Source organism: Nylanderia fulva, unplaced genomic scaffold (assembly GCF_048542155.1).
Source record: "Nylanderia fulva isolate GAGA-0341 unplaced genomic scaffold, ASM4854215v1 Scaffold23, whole genome shotgun sequence".
In the NCBI taxonomy this organism is placed as follows: Eukaryota; Metazoa; Arthropoda; class Insecta; order Hymenoptera; family Formicidae; genus Nylanderia; species Nylanderia fulva.
The window spans coordinates 1,175,966-1,202,299 of NW_028190293.1; the positions used below are offsets into that span (position 1 = coordinate 1,175,966).

At 33.5% G+C, this 26,334-nt stretch overlaps 2 protein-coding genes across 3 annotated transcripts in view; one reads left to right on the forward strand and one right to left on the reverse strand.

Annotated features, from left to right (window-relative positions):
* LOC114932762 (ras-related and estrogen-regulated growth inhibitor) overlaps positions 1-18,539 on the reverse strand; it is a 104,282-nt gene extending 85,743 nt beyond the window's left edge. For both annotated transcript variants that reach the window (XR_003819949.2, XM_029305131.2), the window contains exons 1-4: positions 17,924-18,539; positions 13,489-15,030; positions 6,464-6,520; positions 1,220-1,296 (exon numbers count right to left, since the gene is read on the reverse strand). Coding sequence is in view for 1 of the 2 variants with exons in the window: in XM_029305131.2 (XP_029160964.1) it covers positions 1,220-1,296; positions 6,464-6,520; positions 13,489-13,549 (195 nt within the window). In the remaining variant the exon portion in view is untranslated. The remainder of the gene's footprint in view (positions 1-1,219; positions 1,297-6,463; positions 6,521-13,488; positions 15,031-17,923) is intronic.
* Positions 18,532-26,334, forward strand: Spag1 (Spag1 axonemal dynein assembly factor). The gene is made up of 11 exons (XM_029305118.2): positions 18,532-18,617; positions 20,437-20,877; positions 21,283-21,553; positions 22,304-22,517; positions 22,736-22,897; positions 23,458-23,585; positions 23,804-23,910; positions 24,044-24,956; positions 25,472-25,595; positions 25,885-26,055; positions 26,209-26,334. The coding sequence occupies exons 2-11, from the start codon at positions 20,717-20,719 to the stop codon at positions 26,283-26,285; spliced, it is 2,328 nt and encodes a 775-aa protein (XP_029160951.2). The 5' UTR covers positions 18,532-18,617; positions 20,437-20,716; the 3' UTR covers positions 26,286-26,334.

Here is a 26,334-nt window from a genome sequence, read left to right on the forward strand (position 1 = left end):
AATTCAAATATACGACTATAACGGGTCAGCGTAGGATTTCCGGTTCGGCTCAAGGTTCGTTACCGTATTATAGAAGAATCGGGTTAGGAAAGGTCAGGTAGATCTGTGACCAATCGTCCGCGAAAGATTCTAATTGTAAGTTAAATATCATTTTATCGAGCAACGTATCATGTTTGAAAAATATACATGCTCCAAGTTTATAGTATATATATTAAAAAATATAAATTATATATATATATATATATATATATATATATATATTGTATATTGTGTAATTACACGCGCATAATTAAATACCAACAGATATTTCAATAAAACGCGAGCTCTATTATTTTAAAAACGAGTATTTTCTACATATACAATTGACAGAAAAATTATTGTATTATTAGTAAATTTTATAGTATTTTTATAAACCGCGGAACTAAATTACTTATTTGTAGATTAAATCGTCGATTTTGCGGATAATAGAAAGATGTATGTGTTAAAGATTCGAAGTCACTTTGCAATACTATCACCTTTGCAATTCGCGAGTCGCTCATTATTTCGCCAACGTATGATGGACGTGGGCCTTAAGGGCTACGGAACCCTACGGAGGCCTCCGTTGAAAGAAGATATATTTAGACCAGGTCTTTGAAGGGTCCTGCCTCGGAACGCGTCGCGAGGATTCGTCTCGAGAGTATACGCAGAATCTTTTGCAGACCGCAAAAATAAAATGGCTCACGAAAAGATACAGATTTGCACAGGATACCGTTGCACCGATGCATTATTTATCACCCTTGTCACGAGAACGCACGCAAACATAATTTAGCCAAGCGAATCAATCTGTCAAATCAACTTGCTATTGTCCGTGAAAATATGGTGAAAAAAAATGAGAATGTCTTTATAATCTTGAATACCGTGTAATTATTCTACAGCAAAATTTAAAATTTTTGTTTATGTAGAATTGTTTAACGAGACTACAATTATAGTCTTACACTTTTAGGTTAATTTTTATCCGAGAAAGAATTTAAAAAATTTTTAAATTAATTTCTTTGAAATGTTCTTTATAAACAATTTTTGAAAAGTTTAAATAATTTTATTTTCTGATAAAATATATATTTTATTCTTTGATAAAATAAAATCATAAAAAATAGATTTCAAAGAAATTATTTTATTTAATAAACACATATTAAGATATAATTAAAATTATTAGACAAAATTGATTATTATTGAAACTTACCTCGCACCTCGAGGTATCAAGTATCTCGACTTCCGTTGTGACATTGTCAATAGTAACACTGTGTCGGTAGAGGAAATCTGCAACAAATAATAGAATTTCGAACATAATGATATTATCCTTTGGTAAATTAATAAGTATAAAAGTATTTTACAAGACTCGTGAAATAAATTGAAAACAGCGACAATCTCTCTTAATCGGTATTATTTATAGACGATCTCTTCTGGAAAAGTTTGAGCGACATTTTCCCAAGAATAGAAAACGCGGCTAATGTGAGAAAGTGCCAGAGCAGTTAGTAACGACAATTCTAATTAGTTACGCTAACATTCACCGCTGTGTCATTACTATTATTGACAATGACACATGGCTTTTGCTGGAAATTTGCGATCAAAAATATTCGTGGATAATTTTTAAGACGCAATTTTGGATTATTATACGTTCAAATTATTTACATACATAACTAGTTATATTTGTTATACGTATTTAAAATGTTCAATGCTCACAAAGTTAATTTTAAGAAATAATTGAATTTTTAGATTTTTACATATTTTTTCCTTCAATTTTATTCTCCAAATATTTAAATTTCTGAAGAAAGAAAGAGAGAAATTTTTCGCGATATATTTGTCGCTTCTTATATTTCTGAAATTTTTCGATTTTTGGCTCACACCTCACACAGGACAAATGAAAAAGGAAAAGCTCGTATTCCTCATCGGAGAGGCTGATTAGAGAAGTACACGTATCAAGAGGAAAAAGAAGAAAGAGAGAGAAGATGCGAAACCACGTCGAGCACAGTAGCTCTACCAGGGTAAACGTAATAAATAAACGATAAATAAACTCATAAACACCTTGTAGTGTCGGGAGCGAAAAGCTGGAGAAGCGCAGAAACAAGCAAATAAGGATGCTCGTTATATTAGCTGCCGTTACGCTCGAGAAAGTTTTATTGCCGGACAATGCTGATGGAGAAACGATTTGACCAAGCGTTGCGACGGAAAATTCATTGCATCCTCTCGTGGAAGAAATATCACCGCGTGCGGAAAAATAAGCAGGGTGTCCAGCAGACTCAATGAAAAAAATTCCCTGACTTTTTCAGATTTTCCAAGACCAGAAATTAATTTTTTTCCCTGACTCTTTAGTATTATTTTTTCCAAATATATAATTTGCATATATCTATATGATAAATCATGAAATGCGTGAGATATTTTTGTCAACAATGAAAAGGTTCGGAAGTTAAAAAAACAAAAAAATCAATTATACAATCTGCATTAATTAACTACGATAATCGAGAAACAAACATGTCACTATATAAACTATTTAAATAATCACCTTTTTTATTTATATTATATCAAACTTTTTAGTTTTGTCTCAAACACATTGAAATAAAATAACACGACGATAAAAATATAAATTAACGAACACGCTGTGAATGTATCGATTTTTTAACACAGAAAAATTAGCGTGCTGGGAGTCTTAAGAAAAAGTTTATATTTATTTAATAAAAAATTTTTAATTATTGAGACAAATGTATAGAATATAATGTGAAAAATCCAGATAAATAATAAAATTTTCTGACTTTTTCCTGACAATTCTAGATTTCTAAAATTCCCTGACAATGCCCGGTTTTCCAAATTTCTCTGGCCGCCAGACACCCTGAAAAGGCTCGCAAGACCGTGAGATGTATTATTTGATCTTTGCGTATATATGAAACACGTGAAGAAGATTTCTTCCACGCTTGTGTAAGAAGAAATCGGGCGATGTAGGTGAGAGATAATTTACAATTTACAAGATCAAATTTAACGAATGGATATTTAGATATAATTAGGCAAAAATCTATAGAAATCTAAATGCAACCTAATCTAAATACAAGACAAATTTGCATATCGGATATGATATAGAAAGTTATGTCTTTGATGAGAAATCTTTGATAAGAGAACAAAATTTAATTTCTAAAAAAAAAAAAAAAAAAAAGAAAATGTATAAAAACTGACGTAAAAAGAAGAAAGATTATGACACACTTTCGTCGAATATGTAATTGGATATATAACTGTCACTTCACTTTAGAGACTCATCTCTATCGGGATGCACGAGATGCAATCTGCGGACAAAACGTTCCCATCCGTGAGCGGATCGACAATGCAACGAGATTCGCTTTCTAAAATCATTGCCTAGAATTATTCCACGCAAGAAGAGATTTGCATTGTTAATCGAGATCGAAATAATAACAAGCGCGCGCGTGTTGCATCGTGGCGAGAGATGAAAAGGACCGATTATTTCAGAGTCCCGTAAAACGACGATGGTTTGCTCGTACAAATGCCTTGTAATCGAAATTGCCGAGGAAGATCATCCTCGATCTTTCGTCGAGAGATCAAATTTAAGTCGTGCGATGTGGAAGCCGGTAATAACTGGTATTTCGAAAGTACTCGTCATCGTTCATTGAATGTCTGAATTTATAGGTCTTTGATTTTTCCACCTACATACACATATTTAGATATATTTTTAAATTATTATAATTTCCAAATGTTGTTTCACAAATTTTCTTGCTCCACAATTGTGTTAATTTTCAAATTTGTAAAGAATAAATTTATTTTAGAATTAATTAAAATTATAATTGATACACTTTATTCTATCGCTGGATCTCTAATCTGTATATAGGAATTTATAAATAATTTTTCATTTACTAATATATCCACATACACGATTGGAATGATAAAAATAGATTAATTTCTATTAAGATAACGAAGAGAATTTTTTTTCACGATCACGTCCGTCACATCACCTACGCGCATTTAACTGAAGAAAATCAATGGCCCCGCTTTCACCGTTTGAGGGCGTTTTCTTCGGAAAAGTAATTCTCCAACGAGCGGGAACGAAAGTGTACGCGATAATCCGCGCACGAGTCGCACGAAGTGTCGACGCATTTTCGATTCGTTTCACACGAGATGCGCCGAGAGAGAAACAAAATGTGCCACTGCACGCGATCGCGTACCATGAATACTTACTGTCTCATTCTAAGTCAATTTTCATTAAAATTCTCAAGTGTCAAAAATTCAAAGACTCGATATTTTTTTCAAATTTTCCAAAATTTTACGTAACTGTGCAAATTCTGTAAAGCGTATTTAAAAAATTGTTTTATATATAAAAAGAAATCCTTCGATATCTATATTATAATTGAGGTATTAATTTCTGTGCTCTCGTTTATAGCCCTTACCATTCGACGCGGTTTATTTTATACAAAGCAGTTTAATATCTGTAATATGCTTTCGTGTCTGCGTCGTTTTTTTATCCGTTGTCATTCTTATCATTTTTCATCGATTATCGATTAACGGCGATCGGATCGTCGTAGAGTCATCTTTAAGGATCGATTGAGCGATTATCCCCCTTCTCGGTCGAGGGAGACACGCGAGATTATCCGCTTCCTGGTTATGTTCAACAATGATTATCCATCATTTTCCCAGGAAATTAATTAATACCGATGTTAGAGAGAGAGAGGCTGGCACCCGTCCACTTTCGTTCAGCATTATCGATCGCGGTTAAATCGATCAAGATTAAGATTGATTCCGGCTGCCAGTTATACACAAGAGAAATTCGATAAATCGATGATTGCGCTATTGTATCGGAAAGCTTTCGGCATATTACTTTAATGCAATTGTGAGAAAGGTAAGGAGAAATTGACTTATAAATATAAAAAGGTTCAAATTGCATATATTTATATTAATTTAATTTCAATTCTCAAAAATTTTTAATAATTAAATTTCATTTAAAAAAAAAATACACGCCAATATAAATCAAAATAACAGAAGTTACAGAAAATGTTTCTAAAAATATGTATGTATAGTAAAGTGCTCGATAAAATATAATTCGATTTTCCATTCAAATTAATTTTAAAACTTTATAGTCTTTTATAATCAAATTGATTCAGGGTTGAGTAATAACTAATTAATAAGTTAAAAGTTAAAAACTAAATAATTTTTAACTTAGCTTAGTTAATTTAAAATGCATTAATTTTTAACTTCAATTAGTTATTTTTGATCTTAAACTTATTAACTTTTTTCCTAAGTTAAATTTTTTTATCTCTGAATACCATTGTTTTTTATAAGTTAATAAACGTATTATTTTTAAATTAAAGTATTATTAATTTTTATGTTCATTTGTCATCAATTGTATAATTACCAAACAATATATTTAAAAAAATCAACAAACAAAATTCTAATTTAATATACATAATATTTGTGAAAATTAATTTTTGATTTAATTTTAGTTAATTTTTAGTTCATAAAACTTTTAACTTGACTAAATTTTGTGTTAACTTGATTAATTTTATAAGCGACTAACTTAGTTTAACTTAACTTAATTTTAAAAAATCATTAAATTATCCAACCCTGATTTTACGTAATTCCATTTGCTTCGAGCGTTCTTCGATTATCGTTACGATAATATTCTTACAACTAGCACGATAAAAAGGCATACGATACTCGAATAACAGATACAACGGGGATGCGAGCACAAGCAGCGCAACCATAGAGGTGTTACAAAAATACAAGTGGCCGGCGGTTCAGGGTTAAAGGGACAATACTTCACGGAGAATTTTTCCAGGCAGCTCGGATATCCGCGAAACTCGCCGTAGCTTATACGTCCGCGGGCGTGCACGGCAATTATTATGGCGAAGTAGCCTGCATGAGTTATGGGAGAGATCTGCATTCTGCGGACCCTCCCCATAGGCTCTATTTCATATCGAGTGTTTAAATCTCCGCCCTCCATACGGGTCCAGCGCTATGTTTGTTGCATCTCTCTTTCTCTCCTTCTAAGTCCCGCTGTTACTTTTTCCCTCCCACAACCCCTTTATAGCTCGCTTATATTTCTGTGACCGCTAGAATGCCCTCGGGACGTCGCTCGCGAGGCGCCATGATTAAGATTTTTCGCGGATACCCTTGAATTAGAGTCCGGTTTTAAGCGCGAGAATATTTCATGGCGGATTTTTCCATCGCCGGCCCGTTGGAGCACGCGAAGGAGAACTGATCAAGATTTAGATTCGCATTTTGTACTCTTGGGGTGAAGCATTTCGCGCGCGCGAATCGACGCCGCCCCTCGAGAGATAAGTCGATAGCAAGCGAGAAAGGAGAACTTAGATAGGTCATTTGTTCTCTGAATAGCGATGCCTCGAAATTACCAACAAATGGATGTAATTACTCACGCTTAATATTGCCAATTATTCTAAAAAGGAAACGAAAAGAAGAGATAATAAACACTTACCGCTGGTCGAGCTGTACTCGCCGATGTATCGCCTCGTCAAGTATCGCACAACCACCGCTGCAAAAAAAAAAAGAAAAAACATTGATTAGTTTCTCAGAAATAATCTCGAATTTATCTTTTTATTTTATTTTTTTAAATGAAATATGCAAATAAATTTTAGCGTTTACTCCAAAGGAGAGAGCCAGGGTGTCCAGCAGACTTAATAAAAAAAGTTCCCTGATTTTTTCAGATCTTCCGGAAGACCGGAAATTAATTTTTTTCCTGACACTTTAGTATTATTTTTTCCAAATATATAATTTGCATATATCTATATGATAAATCAATTAAATGTTAAATTATAAAATCGTTGAGATATTTTTGTTAACAATTAAAAGGTTCGGAATTTAAAACAAATATTTAAATCAATTATACTATCTGCATTATGTACGATAATCGAAACAAACATGTCACTAAAAACTATGTAAATAATCATTTTTTTAATTTAATATTATATCAAATTTTTTAGTTTTGTCTCTATCAAACACATTGAAATAAAATAACACGACGATGAAAATATAAATTACACGCTGTAGACGAATCGATTAGTTTATATTTATGTAATAAAAAATTTCAAATTATTAAGACAAATCTAGAATAATGTGAAAAAATTCAGATAAATGTAAAATTTCCTGATTTTTCCCTGACAATTCCAGATTTATAAAATTCCCTGACAGTGCCCGGTTTTCCAGATTTCCCTGACCGTTCTAGACACCCTGTTAATTTTTTACTGATTCCAAGGGGGAATTGCCTCCCTCTGCAAACGTCCATGTATATCGAATCGTAATTATAAGTAATGACATTAAAGGATGTACAATATTTATTTTTAGACGCGTCTCTAATCAACGAACGCATCTTTGCGCGCAGGTGTTGAAACGCTATTAACTCATCTCGGACTAACGTGTCCGTTAATAAAGAAACCATAAATATCGGAACGGGTTCTCTCTCGTGGGCTGCCGATAAATTTCTTGCTTCATAAATTTCGTTGCACGCGAAACGTGGTTTAGCATGTCGACGACGTTTCTCGCATCGTCGTCATCGTCGTCGTCGTTCGATTCTCGCAAGACTTATCGAGTACATAGATTCGTGCCGTTCCGTACTGGTACATACACCGTTTATAAATCTGTCGACGACGACGACAACAACGACGACGACGATGAGAGGGAGAGGAAAATATCACGATGAGAGGAGAGAAAAGGTAGAGACACGAGCAGAAATATATAGGAATATAGAACTTCATTCGTGAACTATTTGCTGAGAGATAAACTACATATCTTCGCGAAATATTTCCGCACAGCTGAACGATATTTCCGAGGATATTTCAGTGCTTTTCAACATGCGATCGTGCAAAGTCGATGAAATTTGATCCATCCAAAAAAATATTCTTATTTTTAATTCATTAAAAATATTGCATGTAATAATATATCTGAAAAACTTTATTAAAAAAAATATATTTAATAATATAATAAAAATATATATAATTATATTAAAAAAATATAGCATATACGTACAACAAAAAATTTTATCTTGAATTTCACGCTTTTCTTTATTGTACATTTCGCACATAAAGATCGAGCTGTCATTAACAAAGATTTTTATTAATTATTACTGGCGAACCTTAAGGATTATTATCTGTCTCAAAAACTTTATTTAAAAAAATATATTTAATAATATAATAAAAATATATATAATAATAATATTAAAAAAATATAGCATATACGTACAACAAAAAATTTTATCTTGAAAACAATTCCACGCTTTTCTTTATTGTACATTTCGCACATAAAGATCGAGCTGTCATTACAATAGATCAACTGGCACGCTATCACAATTAAACTGCATTTTCAATCAATCAATTAGAAAAAAATTAGAATCTTCTGACGGGTTGAATTTTCAACGGTCCACGCAAAGATATCGTGAATCATTAGTACCACGCAGAAAGACCCTCGTAATGGAGTGGAGACCCATTCTCCCTTAAAGATGACTGTCGTCAAACCGGCGACGTCACGCGTAATCCTATACACGCCGCGCGAACCGGAATAATTGATGTGGACACGAGAATGTTGCTCGTAATGCCTAATGGTCCCAACAGTGATCTGTGCCAAGCGCCTGAGTCTAAATGAAAGCACGTTTCCTCCTCTTCCATCCTCTCTCTCTTCATCCTAAAGCCCAAACGTAAGGGAAACCCGACACTCGTGCCAGATGCAGGACGTTTATAAAGTTCTTATCTTCGTAGGGTCAACTCGGACGAATGTGCGACAATATGGGCCCGATATTTATAAAGAATAAGAATAATGAAGGGTTCACGTGCAGAGTGTAAAAGATGGTGATAAGACTCTCGAAGGATACGAGAAAAGTTTTCTCTCCGGAGAAAATTAATAGGAGCATATGAATAAAAAAAAAACCCAAATATGTATCAATTAATCTCCAAAAGAGAAAGGAATTCAATTACGTAAGCAGAGTGTCCAGCAGACTCAATGAAAAAAATGTTGACTTTTTCAGGTTTTCCAAGATCAGAAATTAATTTTTTCCCTGATTTTTTAGTATTATTTTTTCCAAATATATAATTAGCATATGATAAATCAATCAAATGTTAAATCATGAAATGCTCGAGATATTTTTCTCAACAATAAAAAGGTTCGGAAGTTAAAACAAAAAAAAGAAACTAAATAATCACTTTTTTTATTTATATTATATCAAATCTTTTAGTTTTATCTCTATCAAACACATTAAAATAAAATAACACGATGAAAATGTAAATTAACAAACACGCTGCAGATGAATCGAGTTTTAACAACACAGAAAATAGCGTGTGAGAGTCAAGAAAAAATTTATATTTATTTAATAAAAAATTTCAAATTATTGAGACAAATGTAGAATGATGTGAAAAAGTTCAGAAAATTTCCAGACTTTTTCACTGACAATTCCAGATTTATAAAATTCCCTGACAATGCCCGGTTTTCCAGATTTCCCTAGACACCTTGATATGAATAAAAAAAAATCCAAAAATGTATCAATTAATCTCCAAAAGAGAAAGGAATTCGATTACGTAAGTAGCCACACGCATAAAATGAGGAAGGAAAAAAAGCGCGGGAAGAGGAGAATGAACAGGAAGAAGAGAATGAAAAAGAGGAGTAAGAAGGGGGACAGCCGATTAAGTCACCTGCGGAGAATTGTGTGTAATGTGGAGGATTCAACGGTACGAGCAAAACGCAATCATTCGCGGTGCCATTCGCCGACGTGCGATGGTTGCCAACGCGAGATTCTATAGATAGATCGTTGGAGGATAAGCCGCTTGGTGAACGTAAGAAAATAGTAATTACGACCACTATCGTCGTGGATAAGAAGGGAGATAAAGAGAAAGAAGGAAAGAGAAAAGGAAATGAGGATAAAAAAAAAGGATCGGGATATGCGAGCAACCAAGCGCATCCTCTCTTGTGTCTTATAGAAATTTCCTTTCTACACTGAAGACAACGCGAGTTTTAACTCAAACTTTTTTACTGTAATTTATCAAAATTATCGAGTAATTGAATAGGCCAATTAATATTATGTGCCGTATTACAAGAGACTAATTTCCGCATATAATCTTTTCAGTCGTTATGAATGCAATTATTTTTAAGCATCATTTTTGTGTTACAATAAAAAATATATTTTTTTATTTATTATGTAAAAAAGAAGATACAAATATTTTTTTCGGAACAAAGAGATAACGGGATATATATAATATAGAAAACGAGACTAAATTGTAATTTGATTGTAATGTTTTTTTTATGTCCCTAATTTTTATAACGTTAAAACATTAAAAAAGTAATAAAAGTCTCAGATTGATCGTGCAGAAAAGAAACTCGTTAAAGTGCAGCTTCTACGAGCTACTTTTTTCGTCTGTTTGCTTTTCTCGTGACACACGGCAAGTCGTTGAGGACCAAATGAATTTATGAACACGTCTCGGCTCTTGGTAGCGGACCTCCAATTGTCTCCTCAATAAGCGTTAACGCAGATAAATGGCTATGGATAACAATCTCGCGTTTCTCACAAGTGCGACTACGATTCTTTTTATGATTCTTTGCCATCAGTTATTTTTAGGGAGCGAAGAATCGACTTCTCGAGTTGAGAAAATATCTTATAATAAATTCGCTCAGAAATATGCAAACTTGTTGGTATTTTTATATCCTCAGTTACGATTAGATTAAATTTCAATTTTTTGTCGTAAGAAGTAAAAACAACCTCCTAGTTCTCTAAACAGTATCTTCATTTCTTTGTCAAGCTCGAATTACTTATTTGCATATCCCTACATGGGTGTTCGCAAGATTTTTTCTAGGAGAAGGCATTAATTTTTTTTAAATTTAATTTTTTAATTATTTGATTTTATTTATACAAATAAATTCCAGTGTTTATTCAAAAGGGGAGCAAATGCTTAATTTTTTTTAACGATTCCAAGAGAGGGACAAATGCCTCTGCGAACGCCTTCTCTTTTTCGGATCATCGCATATTTATCAAAATTTTATTTAATATACAAATATTAAAATAACAAAATAATAAAAAAAATTGAATTTAAAAAATTAAGAAAGAATAATATGAAATAAAAAAAAATTTTTATATGTCATTATTGTCATTAATGACAAAGGCGCGATAAGGGAGGAAGGTACGTGTTGCTGCGTAAACTCGGAATCCAGAATCGAATGCCACAAGAGTAACAGGACGGATATATCGGATGTCGGATCTCGCAACCTGCTGTCGCAACCGGGATTTTTCGTGGCGCGACGCGACCCCCGTTCATCCGCAGGGCGATATCCGATAACGCGTTCACGGAGGTCCTTATTATACCCAGCGGGATCCCACGAAGGACTTTTAAGGATTCTCTCCCGTCGAGGTAGCCCTCCGCCGCGTGAGAATGCGCCGTTTTCGTGTCGCAAAAAGTGGGACGACACTGTCGCGTGTTTCACCGCGATCACGTTCAAGCAAATATACAGAAGCAAACTGCGATTAAATATATTAACGCAGAGAAATTATCTTAATTTAAAGGAACGTCAGATTATAACATACCGAGGATATAAAGGTAGACAGATATTGACCATTCAAAGATGTGTAAATGACCGAGAATTTCTAGGAATTATTATAAATCTAAGAACAATCTTGTGAATAGAGAGATTTCCATTAATGTTATAAAATTATGTTACATACATTTATGATCACATAAATCGCTCTTTAGAAATTTTAATGGAATAAATTATTATTAAAGCTTCAAAATCACATCATTAATATTTTTAAATAATTTAAGAAACGTTCTAAATACAGAAGCATAATTCTCTTGCAAGATCTTGATAAGATCTAATCGCCACTATCAAAAAGATCTCCAACTGCATGAAAGAACTGCAAGAATTCGAAGAACAATTGCAATTTAAAGACGCGAAAAATTGTGAAGGGAGAGGCGAAGAAGAGAGAATTAGAGATGAGAATGAAACTAAAATAAAATAGAGAATTGCGCTTCTCTCTTTATTAAGGTGGTCGGTCCTAGCGGTTATATTAATAGGATTTATTCGAGGTCGGCGAACCGCCTTATCGCTGTTCGTTTGCTCGCTTTGTATGCGTCGCGCGACTGTCGGGTTAACTAATGCAACGTATTATTCCGCGGACTATGCGTATCCATCTTAACGGCACTTTCATTCAATGCGTTGCGTCGGTGCGCTATTAGACAACGCACAGAAATTATACGCTATACGGCGACGCGATATTAGTATCGTCCACCATAATGAACGTCCTTCCGACGCGATTCAATATTTCACGCCGTTGCGCCATAATCGCGACCTCCCCCATCTTTTTCTCCCATTTTTTGTCGGGCCTTTATTTATTATTCGTCAGCGAGCGCGCGAATTAATATTGGAAAACATCCTGCAGAAATATTTTTTTTGCGGTTGAATTTTGAAATCAACGCGCTAAACTTTTCCTTATTTGCGAATCGTATAAGAGATCGGCGAAACACAAGTCCATCATAATATTTATTTACATCTTAACAAAATAAATTCTTTTACGCAACATTAATTATTAATTTGGGTTACTTAATGCATAATTTTATTATCAAAATCCTGAACGGTATACAGTAGGAATATTTTTTTGTTAAAAACGGTCCCCGTTAAAATTTTTGTATTAAATTTTTAACACTTTATGTGTTAATTTAACATATTGTTGTTGTGTTAATTGAACTTAAATGTTAAATTATTAAAACAGCTTAAAAATATGTAAAAATAACACAATGTGCATCTGTTTTTAATTTTACACAATAAATATGTTCTGTTTTATTAGTGACACAATTTATCTGTTAAAATTTACAGAAGAAAATGTTGACTTTTTATAATACAAGTGATAATAGTAAAATTTTGATTTTTACATTAAAATTATGTTAATTTTACACAAAATTTATTTTAAATTACTTGAATTTTGTATTTATTTTGTGTTAAGTTAAAATATTAACACACAGTATTTGTGTCTCCATTTAACATATATCTATATTACGTTAAATCAGTGGTTCTTAATTGGTGTTCCACGGAACATTAGTGTTCCACGAACGTGATACAAGTGTTCTGCGAAATTATGAAATCACGGTATACCTACACAGAAAACTACTATAATTTTTTTTTATTTTATGAATATTTTTTTAATTTAAATTTTTTACTGTCACATAATTTGTACTGCGTATAATTTTTAATAAAAAATATGTTCATGTATATTTCTGTCATTACCTTTATAATCTTAATGATTTTGGTGTTCCACAAATTTTTCTTATAATCAAAAGTATTCTATAACTTCAAAAAGATTAAGATACTGCATTAAATTAACACAAAAATTTCTGTGGACCGTTTGGAACATATCTGTTAAAAACAGAAATTTGCCAACTGTTATAATGATTTAAAGTTGAATAGGAACAAACGAGGGATTATCCTTTGAAAGCAGAAGCAAGAGTGCATGAGATAAAAAAGTGCAGGGAGATTCACCTGACTTGCCGACTCTGGGGCCGCCGAGGACGACCACCTTGATCCTGTTTACGTTTGTCATCAGCTGCGTGGATTAAGTGTCATTCGGACTGGCATCACACATCGCTTCAGCGGCGGATGCACCAATTACATCCACTTTGCACTTTACCGCCGCACTCACATTCAGGTCCTCGTCAGGACACTTATTTAATACGCACGTGCGGGCACTCGCGACGGAATTAATTATTATATCGATCGATCGATCAATCGACTCGAGTCATCACTGTTCGATTCCGCGATGATTATACGATATAGTTACGGGAGTTATCAGTCGTTAATTATTAATTTCCGAAACGCCCCATTATATAAATTTCATCCTTAATAGATCAATTCTCGATAATTAAATTGTTGCTCGATCCACTCCGTTGTTGATTAATTAATTCCTCGACGATGAAATTCCAGAATTATTGAATATCTTCTGTCAACGATGTGAGCAAAAAGAATGATGAGAAATATAAGCAGAGAAGATATAATATCAGTCTGTTTTAAAGGCTGCGCTCTCGTTCTTCTCGCACTTCGACTAGGTATTCAATTGCAGTTATCAATTAATCATTCGAAGAAGTCGTCGGCGGTTAGATGCGGAACTATTAATGGCAACGGTAATTGAAACCTTCTCCGTTAATCCCCGCCGACTGCGAAGAAATGGTGAATGCGGTTGATGAATAGACTGCCTCTCTCGCGTTTTGTAATTGGTGAACGAACGAACGAACGTAACGTCGGCGAATTCCGTTCGAGTGTGATTCTTCCTCGCACGTGATCTTTAATGACGCTACGTAAAAACGCTCATTGAGTAACGCAATCCCTTTTCCGGTATGCGCGTGCGTGACGATTCTTGCGAAAGCTCCGCGATTCAAGTTGACGATCCAGACGGAGGAAAACAGCTGATTGTCGCAATCGCCCACTTCGCGCGTCCTTGCAGTCTAGAGATCGCACAACCTGTCTCGCTCGTGTCTCGCAGACGACTGTTTATCAACGACCGTCCGCTATCTTATCAGGATTTCACGCTATTTTGACGATGACGAGTCTTACGTGACGCAGTTCTGTTTGTACTCCTCTCCTTTCGCCACGCTTTTCCTTTCTTCCCAGCGAGATTCTCGGCGAACTTTTGTTAGAGAAAATCTTTGTTAACATCGACTTGATTATATTTCATAAGTGGATTTCAGCTAATTTGCAACTGTCAACTTTCTCCGTTCTTCAACGGATATCTTCGATATATTTCGCCGCTTTGAATATTAATCGGGCGTCGTTCGCTTCGTTACAGGAGCGCAAAGGAGTGTGCATTTCTTCGCTCTCTCTTTTTTTTTCCAATTTTTCCCCGGGTTTCCTTCCTTCGTCCGCTGCTCCGCTTATATCCGCCTTATTCCGGACATCGAACCTGACAGGCACGCTCGCGAGACTCGGAATGACGGAGCTGGTGGTCCCCTCGTTCGCACCTCGAAAGCGCGAGGAACGCTTTCGAACGTGCTCCGCACGGAGTCCCGTCCCCGACGCTCTGCGCTGCGGCTGCGAATAACAACACAAGCAGCGATTCGAGAAATGCCGTCTCTCTGGTTCCATTTATAACGGGTCGTCGGCCTTCCTCCGCGTCTTCTAGCTTGGCGCCGCCGACACGTCGGCGCGATTACGAAAAAAAGAACAGGCACGACGTGCACGCGCACGTACGCACACGCGCCTCCTCCCCAGTTCTCTCGCACGCGTGTTCTCGCTTCTTGCTCTCGCGCGAGCGACGATGGCAGACCGCGAGAAAAGTAGGATGCGCGCGAGCATCCCCCGCGGCGACGCGCGGGCTTTAATATTTTTCTTTTTTTTTTTTTTTTTTTTTCGTGTTTTCTTTTTTATGTTTACGGAGATGTGTTGCGCGAGCTAATTTTAACGTTTCGAGACGGCGAGTTTGATTAAAGAAAAGAGATTGATTCATCTCGCGAGCGCGAGTATTGTTTGCCACGAAATTATGGAGTATTTGTTTTCTTTTTATTCTCTTCGCTAGCGTAGCTTTATATTGCGTTCGATGAGTAAAATCATTAACTAAGTAGTAAAGAAACTATTGCACAAATAATGCTTCTTGTACACTGAAAAAAATCTATGTACTTTTAATATGGAAATTATACTTGTTCAAAATTGGAAAAATTACTTGATTATCATCGTAATTTTTTTCCATGTTTTTTAAAGTGAAAATACATGTAAAACAATTGATAGTTTTAAATTTAGTATTTTTATTTTATTAGAACTTTATTTTATAAGCATTTATCCATTTTGTTAATAACATTATTTTATAGCATTTATATACATTATTAGCGTTTCCTATGTGTAATTCCATGTTCAATGAAATATTTTTAATCTTGAAAATATATAAGAATATATATCATATGAAATTACATATATGTGTACCATAATCATGTAATTTCACAAATATATTTTTCAGTTTACAATACTTTTGCAATTGCAATATTTTTCATGAATATGTCTGATATCGCCAAGTCGAATCCTACACATATTTAATTAAAGTTAAGAGTTTTTGAGCATAAATTAATGTGACAAACGAGCAAATAGCGTAACGGGAAAGTAATTGAGAGAAAAGCAATTAACATAGCGGGGAAATGATTGACGTAATGAGAAGAAACATTTAACATAATGAAGGAGGCACGAAAATTAACGGAGAGCAATAATTAATATGCGAGTAGATAAAAAGAAAAAACGCGCGAAAAATTCAGAAATTTTTTCTCGTCGGAAATCTTCGCAAAGTTGGCTATTTCTCATTTTCTCGCGCCTCTGCTGTACTTTAAATAATACCTAGATTAGATAACGCTCTGTCTGTATATCGTGTATTAAATCTCATTATCTTTCAAGGCGCACCACGACGTTGTTATTCACGCGAGATTTGTATTAAACGAGCTTATCGCAAAACACTCGTCACAATGTTGAACAACAAAGCGCGATCTTAAAATTGTAACACGTGTTAAATCAAATACGAATCGAGTAAATTGTAATTTGAATCATAAAATGAAATAATAAATTTTCCTCTTGAATTCATTATTAATAACTTTTGATAATTTCACTTATTCATATTGAATTTGGAAAAAATTCGAATAAAAAATTAAAGAACAAATATAACAAAAACAAACTTATGTATTTTTTTCATTCAGAAATTCAGTAAATGTAAGCAAGTTTTGCCGAAACGACGATACGTGATTATAAGACGTTTCAACGATATCAATATTTATTGCGATAGCGTATTCATGAAAAAATCGCAATTCAGCTTTTTCGAAAAGACAACAAATAAAGTCATTAATGACTGCATTAAGAATACTTAAGAAAAATAAGCGTTAACTGCACCACATTTCACAGAGTACATAAAATTCTATTCTATTTTGAACAAGTGCAATGTTTCTTTTATAAAATTGTCTCATTTTGCATTCTTAAAATAAATTGAATTAGATTAAGTCATTTCAAATTATCTCACGTCAGATGAAATCAAATCACATTAAATTCACGTTAAATGAATAAAATGTCAAATGGAATAGTTTTCTATTTTGTCGAACACTTGACATTTTCTAAGAGATTAATTTCACGTCATATATTCGATGTCAAATATTTCAGTATCACTACGATCGAATCAAATATAGATCGAATATAGATATTATTTTGGACCTCAGTCTCATCTGCATATCTAACTAACAAAGTTTGGGCACGTACGGTGAATGTTTCTACTCATCAGCTACGCAAGTGGAAATTGACTCGTTGCTCGCGATAGAAGAGCGCAATCGGAAACCGCGTATCAGTTTTCTCATGTAGCCATTCTGCGACGTGTAAATACTAGATGACACGCAGATGTACCGGTTGTTTATTCAACGAAATTGATTTTCTCCGACTTTCAAAGATTTCCTACCACAGTTTAATTCCGATATCGATTAACGATAATCAATTAAATTGTCTATCAATCTGTGTACATTACGATGAATATTATAATTTAGAAAGGACAGAGAAAATCAATTAAAATTACGGTGGGAATTAATCAACGTTGCAAGAATCGATCCGTAATTACTTTATCCGTACCGAAATCTGCGCATTTATATGCATGCGATTTTAATTAACGTGTCTGGAGTTTTCGCATAAATTAATTCTGTTCGATTGACAACAATCGCAGATTGCATTAATCCGCGTCGAGGAAGGCCGACACAATTCTTGAATCAAATCATACATTTTTATTCGCCAAGACACTTCAAACGAATCGCGCACGCCGGCATTAGATTAATTAACAATAAGATTAATTAAGTTGCGCATTAATAAAGAAATTAACTTTTGCAATTCATGACTTCAAAGAGTAACTGACGATCTTTAATCCTTCATTAAGACGAATCGAAATCTCTTGGCGAATTTTTCTTTTCAGAATAATTACCTGATGTATATATCAACGATTATCGACACTTGCACAATTATGATTGGAATCTGACAATCGTAGTTCGACAAACAAAAATCGATTATAACTCGTCGATCGTACTTCAGTTGCCATAGCACGTGAAATCGAGGCAAGTGTTTGAAAATTCAAGCACACAAGAAAGCCAGCAGCTCTCTCTCCTAACGCGTCAAGCACTACTTCACGTTTACAATTTCAGGATCACATTTCGATGAGACTCCGAGACTTCGCGATGTTCACAACTTATCGATCAAAGTTTGCACTCTACAAGCTACAAAACTCGATGGCCGGTGCACATAAAAGTAGAATTCCGAAATCTCGAAAGGAAATATCTTTTTCAGCTTTCGGAGAAAAAATCACTCGCGTTTTCGCGGTGAATTCGGACCGTGTATACTTATTCGTACTCGCACGGGAGGCGAACGAACGGGTCGCGCGCGAAAGACAGAGAAGAAGGGAAAGAGTAGAATGAGCGAGTGCTCACCACTCTCAGCGAGCGCTCGCCGGCGAATGCGCGGCGCTCGCGGCCGCCTCGTCTAATATGCACTTGGCTGCGCTCGCTCTGGACCGGCACGACGGCGGCGGCGAGGACGGCGACGACGACGACTGCACGCTTCTTTCGTGCGCCGCGGACTGTTGCGCGTTGCGACGCGCTACAAGCCGACCGCCATGTTAACAGGTAAGCGTGCACGAGCGCGTGTTCACGTGAGGAAAGAGGAGAGAGAGGGAGAGTTCTCTGAGAAAAAGGGAGAGAGAGAGAGAGAGATGTGCATTACACTCTCGCGACGTCGACGAAGGTGGAAGTGCGAATTTATTTCCCTTGGGTATGCATTACGTGTACGTTGAATTATTTCTAATGCAGCGTCTCTTCGCGAGAATGTAGAGCGAATAGGATATATCGTTTTTTTTTTAATATCAAATTATATACTTGGAGGGAGAAAATCGAAAATTATAGTAAAATTCCAATTCTTCGATGTGTATTATATACAGTCAGGCAGTAACTTTAACAGTGTCCGGCAGATTAAATGAAAAAAAATTTCTTGACTTTTTCAGATTTTCCAAGATCAGAAATTAATTTTTTCTCTGATTTTTTAATATTATTTTTTTCAAATATATGATTTGCATATATTTATATGATAAATCAATTCAATGTTAAATCATGAAATCCTTGAGATATATTTGTTAATAATGAAAAGGTTCGGAAGTTAAAAAAAACAAAAATTTAAATCAATTATACAATCTGCATCATGTACGATAATCGAAACAAACATGTCACTATAAATTATTTAAATAATCATCTTTTTTATTTATATTATATCAATTTTTTTAGTTTTGTCTCTATCAAACATATTGAAATAAAATAACGCGACGATAAAAATATAAATTAACGAACACGCTGTAGATGAATCGATTTTTAATAACAGAAAATTAGCGTGCTAGAAGTCAAGGAAAAGATTATATTTATTTAATAAAAAATTTCAAATTATTGAGACAATGTAGAATGTGAAAAAATCCAGATAAATAGTAAAATTTCCAAACTTTTTCACTGACAATTCCAGATTTATAAAATTCCCCGACAATACCCGCGGTTTTCCAGATTTCCCTGACCGCTAGACACCCTGTTTAATCCGTTTCTTTGTTTGGAATTTGGAAGTAAATAATGTTCTAATTTTTATGAATAAAAATAAGATAATACATCTGCGTAAGAAATTATGTATTTTTATCCTTAAATGATACATGTATCATTACGGTGATCATTCTTTAGTTTAGAGAATCTTTATTTCAAGTACTTAATCCTTTAAATTTATTCATTTATCCAAAACTAATTTTGTCCTTTATTTTTTATTTGACGTTTGAATGTCTAATGTGTAATATTAACATGAGAATTAGTACGAAAACAATGGAACCTTTTATATCCGTAACTTATTTAAGAAAGGATTTGTTTTAACATAATCGAATCAGAGCAGTTATTATGTATCTGTATCTATTCGGAGACGTTTTAGATCGGAATAATTTTATTTTTCCCTAGATTTCTTATTAGTTCTCTAGGGAAAAATAAAATGAATCCGATCCTTTCCGAATCCAGATACATAACTGCCCAGTTTCAAACTATATAAGAATACGTAACAGACTTCTGACAGTCACATAATTTTTTTTGCTCATCGATCTCCACTTTTTTGGTCGCAAATTAATTTGGAAACATATTGAAACAAAGTCCTAAAAAATTTTCAGATTTATCCTTTATTTTATCTCAAAAAATATGGTAACCGCACACTGACAAAAAAATTGTTAGCTTGACTAAACCTTTCAACTAAATATTTTGTTAATTAAACATAAAAATATTTTTAAAATAAATATGACATTAAATCTAACAAAATGTATATTTGACTTAAATACTACTAAAAAGTTTCGTCAAGTTAACAAATTTTTTGTTCAATGCATATATCATTCGATTTCTTTCTCTTCTGTGTCAAATTAATGAACAAATTATATTTCAGGTAGATCGTTACGAAGCAAAGTGTTACAAGCGTGACTCGATGTGTAGAAAATCAACAACTCGGCGTATCCGTGGCAACCTGACGAATCAAAGAGCACGTTTCAGCAAAGACAACCGTATAGGAATACATAGTAATTGGACGATTGGCATTCGCCCTCGGAGATCGGACAAATCCGGTTCGATTGCTGCGCTCAACTGTTGTCTCCGCCGAACGCATAGAACGACGAAGGCAAACCGCAAACGATTTACAGTGCAATCTTCGGATCCCCGCATTCGTTATCATGGGCAACGAGGAGGTAGATATAATTAGCGTGGCGCAGAAACCCGAGAAGAAAACCTCTCTGTTGGAGAGGTACAACATACCGCTCGAGTATCTCTCGTACGAATTCATATCGGGATGTAACGATGGAAAAACACTGGAGCGAATTGTTCTCATATTACGGTAAGTTTTTTCGAAACGTAATACGATACGATTTCAGAACTCTCTCCTGTCTCTCGAATAATCAGGGTTGATACTGATTAATTGCTACTTTTAGCTTACGTATCCCCGATGTGTTAAACATTTTTTTGCATTCATTATATAATTCGGATTCGCGAGAGCGATCTCTCGAAAAGTTTTGCACGCGCGAAATATTAATAATTTCATCGAGAACTTCCTATTTTGCGGTAGTATTTCTCTCGACTAGTCCTCGGTACATTATGATAATTACAGAAAAATCGATGATTTTTAATCTTTGCAAGAGATTTGCAATCTTGCTGCTTAAAACGCCATTAAACCCGTTACTTTCCGGCATGTTTATTAACGATTTATCATAAATATCTCTGTGTGTGCGTGGTTTAATACCAGTTCTGGCGAAGAAGGTGTATATCCAGATTTGACAAAGCACGCGGAGAAACGTCTTATTAGCATTAAGCCGACAAGCGCTGTTTTGAGAAAAGCGGAGCCAGTTTTGAGACGAAATATGTTGAATGCGGATGAACGGCAGGAAATCGACGACGATATCAGCAATTGGACGTGCGAGATGCAATCTCGCGAGAAGGATTTAGACAAAGGCAAAACCGTCCTTAACAACGATTCCTCCGCACAACCGAACATTCGAGAGATTAAAGTGGATATTGTAAGTATACATCATTATTCATTATATTATAATATAGCTTCGTCAAACTATAGAAATATATTTTACTGAAATATTCCCTCTCTTCGACATTGTAATTTATATTTTATCAAGGTTGGGTGATAACTAGTTAATTAGTTGAAAGTTAAAACAAAGTTAAAGAGTTAATAACTTAGCTTAGTTAATTTAAAATGTATTAATTTTTAACTTCAACTAGTTATGTTTTACCTTAAACTAATTAACTTTTTTCCTAACAATAAGTTGAAAATTTTTTTATAGTAATAAGTTAAAAATTAAAGTATTATTATGTTCACTTGTCATCAATTGTAATTACTAAAGAATATATTTCTATATAAAAATCAAAATTTCTTTGTTATTTGTTATTATATATTTTAAAAGAATTAACAAACAAAATTCTAATTTAATATAAGTAATATTTTTAAAACTTAACTTTTGATTTAACTTCAGTTAATTTAATCTTAACTTAACTTTAACTGAGTTAATTTTTTGTTCATGCAATTTTTAACTTCACTAAATTAATTTTATAAGCAACTAACTTTAACTTAACTTAGTTTTAAAAAATCATTAACTTACCCAACTGTATTACCCAGCTGTATTTTATTAATAATTTATTTATTTTTAAAATTATAAATGTTTATTAATTGTCAATACTAAATATCTGACTGATTTATGGAAAATTGTAAATAAGTTATATAAACTGAAGTTTATAATATGCATGCGTCACACTTGCAGGACAAAAAGACGAAGAACAACGAGAAAAAGCAGCCCAATAAACGAATATCCTCGTGTGATTACGCGGCTTGGGATAAATACGACGTCGATACGGAAATAAACAGGATAGACCTACAGGACGAGCAGCGACAAGCCGAAATGAAGAGAATCCAAGAACGGCAAAAGGAGCTGAAGAAAATGAATAGAATGACGCATAAAGCGACCGTCAATAAATGTAAGTTTGTAATTTTTTTTTTAAACCTCGACGATTATTAAAAGAACGAAAAACTATCTATATAGCGCATTTATTTAATCTATAGAATTATTCCTGCACATTTTTCGTTTCTCTAATTAAACTTCATAGAATTTTTCTCGCATCGATCTCTCTTGTAAATTTTGATATAATTAATTAAAGCGATAAGTCTTATATTAAATATTTTAATCGATTGACAGCTTCGTTAACCGGCACGGAAATAAACGTAATAGCAGAGCAAGAGAGAGAAAAAGGGAACGAAGCCTTCAAAGCAGCTGATTACGAAGAAGCCCTTCGACATTACAACGCTAGTATCGAAATCGAATCGAATCTGAATGCTTACAACAATCGCGCAATGACATGTAAGTAGATGCATTTTGTTAAATTAATAATTACACGATACATAATTACGTGATAAAAAGAGAAACCTACATATATTTTTCTTATATCTTTGAAATATTTTTAAATAAAACCTCTTCATCTTTTCAATTATTAGATAATAAAAAAATCAAATTAAAATAAAATCGTATTACAAAAAATGTAGGATATTTCGCGATTTTAATAGTTCCTATACATATTTTTCTTGTATCGTTTAAATATTTTTAAATAAAACCATAAGATTTCTTGAATTATTAGATAATAAAAAATTAAAATAAAATATATATAAAATCGTATTACGAGAAATGTGGGATATTTCGCGATTTTAATAGTCCCTATATTGTACATATTTTTCTCGTATCTTTTAAATATTTTTGAATAAAACCATGTAAGATTTCTTGAATTATTAGACAATAAAAAAATTTAATTAAAATAAAATTGTATTACGAGAAATGTGGGATTATTTCACGATTTTAATAGTTCTTTAAAATATTACTTAACTCTGTATTATATAATAAGATCATTGAATTTATATTGCATTCAGTTATAAAGTTGAAACGTTACGAGAAGGCGCTTAACGACTGCAACACGGTGCTTACCATGGATTACAAAAATGTCAAAGCGCTACTTCGCCGAGCGTTATCCTTGGAGCATCTCGAGAAGGCATACGAGGTATAAAAATTACACGCATAAACGTTCATATTAATTTATAATTCGTAATATTTTAATGCCGAGAAATACAAAGTTTATGGCATAATAAATACAAGGTTCTCCAAAGTATTCACAACGAAAACTTTAATCGAATTTCTTTTTTTTCATTATAACTAATACGCGCGTTTCATAATTTTATAATAAATAGCTGATGTATAATTTCTCATGTTCTCATATAGGCCTTGGCAGATTATGAAGCGGTTTTAAAACTGGAGCCGACTAACAAAACGGCGATTTCCGGCGTAAACAAGCTGAGAAAACCATGTGAAAAATCGAGAAAAATAAGGTTAATTTAATTTTTAATTTCCAATAGTTTGTCGAATGATAAACTTTTTTACTATATATCGGATATATAATATTATATTACTGTCTGAATATTGTATTACTGTCGTTCATTTTTTCCCATTGCATTTCCGCAGGATGAACATCGAAGAAGAAGAAAATATCAGTGTCGACGAAGGCAAGGCCAAGCGAGAAGTGAAGTCGGAGATGCGAACTGTGGAAACGAACGGCATCAAGTGTCCGAAACAGCGTGTTAACAACGATATATGTTATTGCGACAGAGCGCCAGGCCCGTCACAAAGTGTTGCGACGAAGCCGCACTTAAAAGCGAGTTATTGCGTGGAAACCGACAGTAACAAAGCTGCAGCGGTAAATAAAAGCAGCGGGAAAACAACGCGCGGCAATAAATTATCACCTGTTGCGAAGGATTTCGGCAGTGGAAATAAAACGCCAAAATCGTATCTCGAAGACGCTTTCAGGAGTGACGATATTTTTACGATAGCCCGCGAGTCATTTCACAAACAACGCGGCGCAGAAGGTAGACTGGAAAAGTCTATTTTTTCGTGCATCTCTTCTAATAAAATAAAACCCTCCACTGTTATCATCGAAGAACTTTCGAGCGACGAAGTGAGCGAGATGCCGAAGAAAATTATCAAGCCTGACGAGAAGAAGAGCGAAGCGAAGAAGAAAACGAGTCTGATAGAAGAGAAAAGTACATCGACAAAGAAATCGTGTGTAAATAAAACCAAGGAATTAATCTCTCTTGGGAAAGAAAGTAGAACTAAAACGAATTTAACGCCGAATAAAATTCAGATAGTTAACGAATGTGAGAAGCCGAGAAAAAGTACCGACACTAGCGAAACAAGAATGGAAATAAAGAAAAAAACGACGCCCAAGGAAGAGAAAGATACGCTAATGAAAAGATCAGATTTAGATAAGAATAAAAAAAGTTCGCTTGAAAACGAAAGCAAGATTAAAAGGAGCGTAACACCGAGCAAAATTATGTTTAATGAGTATCAGAAAGACAGCGAAAACCTAGAGGAATTTCAAGTATGATTTAAATTTAAAATCTTCACAATTAATTGTTGATCGCCAGTGATAAAATTTTAACAAATAATAAGATGCAATTTAATTCGACCAAAAACTGGCTATTCATTTATTGAAAATAAGTATACACTACGTTTCGACCCACATTGTGGTCTTTTTCAAGTGTTGTTCTAATTGCTGAATAAGAACAACACTTGAAAAGGACCACAATGTGGGTCGAAACGTAGTGTGTACTTATTTTCAATAAATGAATAGCCAGTTTTTGGTCGAATTAAATTGCATCTTATTATTTATTTAAATTTCAGATATGAGAAAAGTGTATAATTAAAAATGGATGAGAAAAATATATAAAATATATTTTTATATAATTATACAAATTATACAAAATTATATAATTTATATATATTTTAACAATTATTTAATTTATATAATTTAATAATTATGTAAATTTTATATAACTTGTTAATATATAATTTATATAAAAGTATATAATTTATATGATACACATATTTTTTCAGAAATTGGAAAACGTTGAATCACCTTATGTATTCTTACGTCTATGGCTATCCCTGAAGGATGATTCTAATTTACAATTACATGCGAAACTTTTAAGATGTATAGCATACAAGGACATAAATAAAAGTAAGTTTTATAAAGTGATATTAATTATAATATATTTGTAGATATTAAAATTATATATTATTTGTTTTTAAAATTTAAGGTTTGCTTATCTCTATTAATAACTATTTCAATTAGAATAGTTTCTATTTATTTTAATACTTGAATATTTTAGCACTTATTTAATTCACAATCAGTAAAAGTAGAAGTGTGTTCACATAGATCATGTTCTAATGTTTTATAGATTAAATAAAATAGCATATAAATTGTATTAGAGTGTTGCAAGTAATTATTTAATGAAAATAATTTACAGTTATAGGCAACAAATTGGATGCGACAATGTTGAGTCTCATTTTGCATTGCTGCGAGCAACAATTCTGCACCCCAAAAGACACAGAGCTACTCACACATCTACTATATTCTTTAAGTCAATTAAAAAGATTTTCTATCATTTGCATGTTTATGGATTCCAATGATAAAAAAGGTAACATAAAGATAACAAATATAATATACATATAATAGCTCCTATTTGAAATCATGTGAAATAAAATGTATTTTTGCAAAAATCTAACTGATTCAATCTATGTAATTAATAAATAGATCTCTCTAAATAGATCTCTCCCTCTTTATTTTACAGTTATGGAAAATATATTACGCTTTCTGGAAAAGGAGAATTCACCTAAAGTCTCACAGTTACGTCAGATTTATACTTGAAGACTACTTATTGCGCACTACTTATTAGTTAGTATAATCGAATATGTAT

Coding starts and splice junctions, on each gene's coding strand:
- Spag1 (XM_029305118.2), top strand. CDS start 20,717: ATGGGCAACGAGGAGGTAGATATAATTAGCGTGGCGCAGAAACCCGAG. Junction 24,957..25,471: donor AAAACCTAGAGGAATTTCAA/GTATGATTTAAA, acceptor ATATTTTTTCAG/AAATTGGAAAACGTTGAATC. Junction 25,596..25,884: donor ATACAAGGACATAAATAAAA/GTAAGTTTTATA, acceptor AATAATTTACAG/TTATAGGCAACAAATTGGAT.